A 6,587-nucleotide genomic window follows, 5' to 3' on the forward strand; every position below is an offset into this window, starting at 1 on the left:
CCTACTTAATGATATACGTTTCCTTACAGTTCATAATGAGTAAGTTATGGCCAGATTCAGTGTCTGCTTTTGAAACTATTTTCCACTTCATAGTTTGATTTCATCTACACTTATTTCGTTACTTCCCGAAATTTTCTCGTTACTCCATGTGTAGAGCCTTCCAAGATTTTTAAATAAAGTATTTTGGAGTTATTATACTGTGCACTGTACAGTGCTGTACCAGTTGCCTTTCCAATCCATTTCTTCCTGTCAGACCATGTTGTTCTACATCTCCTTTTTATTCGTTACTGTATAGTTTCAGTACTGAATGAAAATTTCAGTTTCCCTCTACAAGAGCAGAATTACTAATTATATGTTATTATTCATTTCTTAAATTGTTTTATCGTAAAAAAATTGTTCATACTTACAAAATAATATTTTTACATGTTTCCATCAAATGGATGTTTCAGTTGTTCTACATAGTCGGGTAACTAGTGGGTGGCCTACACAGTTGGAGACACTGCACACTCCCTTTTTGACAGGTGGTATGTTACATTTGCAGCATGTAACAACTGCAATTACCATTGCAGGACCATATTCTTTGGAAGGTAAAGCACGGATAACATGGCTTATTAAACAAAATCTTTGCAGCTGGTAAAAAAACATTTAATATAAATTGCAGATCTTACAACAGTAATCAACAACAAACGAAAATATGAAAACAAGTATTGGAATCAAGTGATTTGTCTGACATGGTTATCACTTGAAAACGATGTCATGTTGTGGAATTACAATACATGAGAGAAGCCTAGTTGATGCGCACAAGCTCTGGTTGTTTGTAAGAGTAGATGGGAGCGCCGGCAGGATGCAGGTCCTGGTACTGGAAGCGTGCCAGGTAGCCGGGGGTGAGCGCTGGCTGCTGCAGGGCAGACAGTTCACTGGAGGCGGCGCGCTGCTGCTGGGGGGCGGGGGAGGCGGGGGCGGGACCGTGGGCGTAGGCGATGCGCTGCAGGCGGCCGTCTGGCTGCAGCACGTAGTACACGCCGCTCTCCTCCGCCTCACGCAGCTCCGCCTTACCATACTGTCAGCAAAAGAAACAACGTTATTGTAAGGTGACAGGATTAACAACCAAATGTACACTACATTCAAAACGTTGTTGTCCATAGCTGTTTGACGATTATGTAGTGAATTTCAAATTTGTTGAGCATTTCATTTCTGGTCAGCGGTTACAAAGAGGTCACTAACTGGAATGGACTATTTCATTATTGTATGAATAAAAAATAGTCTACACCATGTTTATTGAGTTGTTATGACCTGTTTCGACCGAATAGGAAACCAGGAAATCGTGAGGTGGTCGGACACTGCAAGAATGTGCCCTAGCTGAAATCAGTGATATCAACAACCACATATTTTAGTTTTAAATCTCAAGGTGCGCCTGTTCGACAGAAACCAGTCATATGGAACGTTATATAGGCTGCCTAGTTCTATGCCTACATTTACGTTTACAGTCCAACTGTCTTTTATCTTGTATTCCGATCTTTGTGCGAAACGTGCGCTGGAGGCAGCAGAATCGTTCTACAATCAACCACAAATGCCAACTCTCTGAATGCTCTCAATCGTGTTTCACGCATGGAACGTCCTCTTGCCTCTAGCGATCTCTAATTGAATACACGGAACATTTTCATAATACTCCAATGTGGATCTGATGTAAATTTAACACAAAGTGGATTGCTGAAAATTTAATGCAGTTCGGTTGCATTGTCCTTGTCCTAATATACTTACGTTGTAAGGAGCCTCAGTAGTGGTGGTGGCAGCCTCAGTGGTGGTGGGGGCGGAGGTAGTGAACGTAGGCAGTTGGTAGGAGTCTGTGAGGCGGGAGAAGTCCTGTGCAGGGATGAAGAACTGTGGGCGGAAGCTGGCTGCAGAAAATCCAGAGACTGGCTGCGGGGCCGCGAATGACGGCTGCGCCTGCGACTGGGCGAAGGCCTGTGGTTGCTGCTGCTGCTTCTGTTGCGCCTGGAGCCGCTGAGGCTGGCCCGGCAGCTGGCGGGAGGGCGCGCCGTAGCTGGTGGAGGGCGCTTCGCCCGCGGCCATCGCCGCCAGCGACGCCAAGGCGAATACCAGTAGGACCTGCAGAAGGAGATGGTGAACTGGTAGTGACCAGCTAGGACTTTTGTATAAGTGGCAGTCAGATGAAAACTTCTGTGCGCCCACCCCCATATTGCCAAGATAGTTTCGACTATGCCGGGAACCCCACCACAATCTCCGTAGAGTCCATATGCCCCCCCCCCCCCCTTCACTCATACCACTTACATACTTCTGGAGCCATGGAGAAAGACAAGCGTGGCTGCTGATTTGCTTCGGACGTAGTGGTGCATGCCAAGGAACGATCCTGTTTCCGTATGCAAGTGTATACTTTTATTCGTGAAGGCACTGACTCTGCTGTCTCACAGAGGGACAAGTTTATTAACATTTACGGGGATTACTTTTCAGACAATAAAGAGTTTTCTTTGTTTATCGCTCCTGTCTCAGTTTCATTTGACTGCCCATTATGCAGATTAGTTTAAAACCGTACTGTGCCTCATACTACTTTTCCTAAAGAGTACGTTATCTTGATTAGTGTTTAGAGACAAATTTCTGCAAGCGATTATCCAGGTCGAAAATGAATGTATGACTCATTTCTGTTGATATTATTAATGTTTTTCTAATGACAGACATTTTGAAAGTAATTGAAAATATTCAAATACGCCTGTATGAAAATATCATTCAGTGTTTTGGAACAATTACAGATAACCCCTCTATAAGAGAATGGTTAGCACAGATTAGGTAGTTGGTCACAATTAAACTATGTTAATCCTTGTGATTATTGTTGATTGAACGTCTTCAGTCGTAACATAGTTTTCGTAAAACGGTGTTTGATGTTAATTACACATTTAATCAGTCTTGTTTAAATATAACTGACGTACTGATTCCTTTGCACAAATTTTATGTATTCTTGAGAGCGGTTTTCGAATGTTCTCATACAAGGAAATTACTACATCTGTTTGCAATGGCCGGCCTAAGTGGCCGAGCGGTTCTAGGCGCGACAGTCTGGAACCGCGCGACCGCTACGGTCACAGGTTCGAATTCTGCCTCGGGCGTGGATGCGTGTGATGTCCTTAGGTTAGTTAGGTTTAAGTAGTTCTAAGATCTAGGGGACTGATGACCACTGATATTGAGTCCCATAGTGCGCAGAGCTATTTGAACCATTTTCTTTGTATGCAATGATGCATCTGTATATAATGATGAAACAAATCTGTGTGTATGTGAATACAGCTTTTCTCGAATAAGGGTGAAAGAACGCTAAATGACAAGAGACCGGATGGACATCGACCCAAAACTCGAATCGGGACTCATCACTGTAGACAGTTCTGCCCCAGTCAATGACATTCCAGAACGAAGTCGTGTCTGGAGGCCTCCCAGACTGCGGTGGGATACCAGCATCCCGACAACCATGGGTGATGATTTGACGTGTCATTTCTTTTCATAGGAGGACTCCTTTGGTTGACATCCGCGGCACCCCGATTTATTGGACTTCAGAAATGGCTCTGAGCACTATGAGACTTAATATCTGAGGTTATCAGTCCCCTAGAACTTAGAACTACTTAAGCCTAACTAACCTAAGGACATCACACACATCCATGCCCGAAGCAGGATTCAAACCTGCAAACGTCGCGGTCGAGCAGTTCCAGACTGAAGTGCCTACAACCGCTCGGCCACTCCGTCCGGCCTATTGGCCTTCCTTGCGAGCCATCCTGGGGTTGCATTTCGGCAAGATAATGCAAACCCGAACACAGCGAGAGTTTCTACTGCTTGTCTTCGTCCTTGCCAAACTTTGTCATGACCACCATGGTCGCCAATATCTCCCCACTTGAACCGAGCGAGGTGGCGCTGTGGTTAGCACACTGGACTTGCATTCGGGAGGACGACGGTTCAATCCCGTCTCCGGCCATCCTGATTTAGGTTTTCCGTGATTTCCCTAAATCGCTTCAGGCAAATGCCGGGATGGTTCCATTGAAAGGGCACGGCCGATTTCCTTCCCTCACCCGAGCTTGCGCTCAGTCTCTAATGACCTCGTTGTCGACGGGACGTTAAACACTAATCTCCTCCTCCTCCTCCTCCTCCTCCCCACTTGAGAAGCATTATTGGCAAAGTTTAACAGTTACCACGGGATTTTGACGATCTAAAGCTCCAGTTTGACAGAACTGGCACGATATTCCTCATGACGACACCCAACAACTCAGTAAATGCCAAGCCGAAAAACTGCTTGCATAGGGACCAGAAGTGAACCAACGCGTTGTTGACTTGCTGAATTTGAGTGAAGCTCTTTCTCTTCAAGAAATCCATAAATTTTTTTTGGAAATTGTAAGCATTTGTTTATGTATTTTCCCTCTCATTCGGGAAAATACTCCGTGGTGAGTCATTTCATTTTTATCTTTTTTTTAAGAGTGTAAGACGTGACACTATGCCGAAAGGATCTGCCGAGAATAGTCTCAAGTGACTCCGAAAAAATCACAAAAAATGTAGTTTGGTACGTCTGGATAACTAGTTTCCCTTTAGCTTCTAAATTACGTAAGTCATCTCGCTTCGTTCAGTGTTGTTGCTTTCGCAAACAGTAACTGACTGGTCCTACACTATAACCGTTTGTTTTAACGCAATTACGAAAACAGTCAACGATGAAAACAGCTTCGCATAACCTACTCCTCCCACCTCATTGAGAGATGTATGGTAAATATATATGCGATCACTACGAAGCACTATCAAGACACCTGAACAGCCAATGAGACCTTTCATTATCTTGTACCCCTCTATGAAAGCTGTAAGCTAGTCATAGATGAAATTCATCTACGTCAAACCGATTTTCATCTTACCCTCTCGGGACAAATTCCTAAAGTAATATTATGAACGTTCCACATGTTACATCGGAACCATTGATACTATAATTTGTGTGTGTTAAGAACGATCTCAGTTGCTTTTTAGCTGTTTATTTTTCGTATCCTGCTTTTATGCGCCATTTGTGACATCATATAGTCGCAGACAATTATCATCCGATAAAGTTTGATGTCACATGGAGCTACTGAAACGGTTTTGACATGTGCCACAGAATTTCTTATATGCCTTAAGATGTCGATGAACGTGATAGGTGTTAAAAATTTAAGCATATTTTGAAGAGCAGCTAAAATGGTACTTTACATATAGTTTAAAACTCACAAAATGTTTTTGTACAGAACTAATTACTAAAAATTGAAAATTAAGAACCATGAAACGTTTAGTGCAATGACTTACCCAAAAATTATAAATTAAGGAAATTAGAGAAACATTTCACACTCCTTTGGATGATACTCGACATCACATACAGCCAATAGTATGGCGATTGATACTTTTAAGTTCAAAGTCTCATCAAATGTTTCACTAGCCTATTTTATCACGTACCTTCAGAAAAAAATTTTCAGATAACAATTGGTAGGTTACTCTAACTTTTTTTACTTTCAGATTTTGTTCAGGAACCATGTTTTGTACAACGCACAATGTCCTGAATTTAGTATTTAATCCGAAGGATGCCTTTTTGAAAGTTAAATATGAATCCGATAGAAGTTTTGTGTGCTAAATAACTGTGCTTCGAAGAATTGACCTCTTCGTCACGACATTTACCTATCTTATTTGTCCGTTTCCCACTCTTCTTTTGGCTATGAAAGTTCTGACAAAATCCATTCTGTAGGTTCTAGGGCTTCTTCTTGTCACACCGTTCAAGCATCTGACTAAAGGGTCCCAAAGACAAATGGCATTCACAGCAAAGAAGAGATTACGAGTAATCCCGTCGACGAGGAGGCCATTACAGACAGGCATAGACCCGAACAATACAAATCTAGTGGAGGGAAATTATAATCGCCGAGGCAGACGACTCACCTGCATGGCTGCTCGATGCACCTGTTGCGTCTGCTGGACTGGGCGAATGTGGTGCCGGTTACCAGCGCGGGGTGGCTTTATACGGAGCTGAGCTGCTTGGCGGCTCTGCCAACATGACGTCGCAGGTGAGCTCCCCGTTCGCGTCCGTCAGCGGTGAGTTGCGCAACCACGGGTCACGGCCACGATGCCCCACCCTCCTCGTTACCTCACGCTCTCTCTCTTCGCCGTGCTGCACATCAATACTATTGCTTGCACCCCACTGATTGTTAGCACTCCAGGTGTCTACATTCGGACTGGTACCAATACTTCTTTTATAAGGCTCATCACCGTCAGAATGTGCTCCGGTGTAAGCACGGATGTAGTCTTTCGCCCATACTCTATAATCTGTACATCGAAGAAGCAATGACGGAAATAAATTAAATTTTTGAGAGTGAGATTAAAATTCAGAGTCAAAGGATATCAATTACAAGTTTCACTGATGATATTGCTATCCTGATAATGAATTACGGTATCTACTGTATGGAATGAACAGTCTAATGAGTACAAAATACGGACTGAGAGTAAATCGAAGGAAGGCGATATTAACGAAAAGCAGCAGAAACTTAGCATCCGAAATGGAGATCACGAAGTAGACAGTTAACGTGATCTGCTAACTAGGCAGC

The 6,587-nt window shown here is 43.4% G+C and overlaps 1 protein-coding gene across 1 annotated transcript; it reads right to left on the reverse strand.

Annotated features, from left to right (window-relative positions):
* Positions 1 to 629: 629 nt before the first annotated feature.
* LOC124625608 lies at positions 630 to 5,963 on the reverse strand. The gene is made up of 3 exons (XM_047149183.1): positions 5,926 to 5,963; positions 1,762 to 2,109; positions 630 to 1,060 (listed from the first exon to the last, which is right to left on the reverse strand). Exons 1-3 carry the CDS (start codon positions 5,929 to 5,931, stop codon positions 788 to 790), a joined length of 627 nt encoding a protein of 208 aa, XP_047005139.1. The 5' UTR covers positions 5,932 to 5,963; the 3' UTR covers positions 630 to 787.
* Positions 5,964 to 6,587: the final 624 nt, after the last annotated feature.

Source organism: Schistocerca americana, chromosome 1 (assembly GCF_021461395.2).
Source record: "Schistocerca americana isolate TAMUIC-IGC-003095 chromosome 1, iqSchAmer2.1, whole genome shotgun sequence".
Classification (NCBI taxonomy): domain Eukaryota; kingdom Metazoa; phylum Arthropoda; class Insecta; order Orthoptera; family Acrididae; genus Schistocerca; species Schistocerca americana.

Bases quoted from the DNA above. Each gene is read 5' to 3' on its own strand.
- LOC124625608 (XM_047149183.1), bottom strand. The intron at 1,061-1,761 runs GTAAGTATATTA...TTTTGCTGACAG, and splicing joins CTACTGAGGCTCCTTACAAC to TATGGTAAGGCGGAGCTGCG.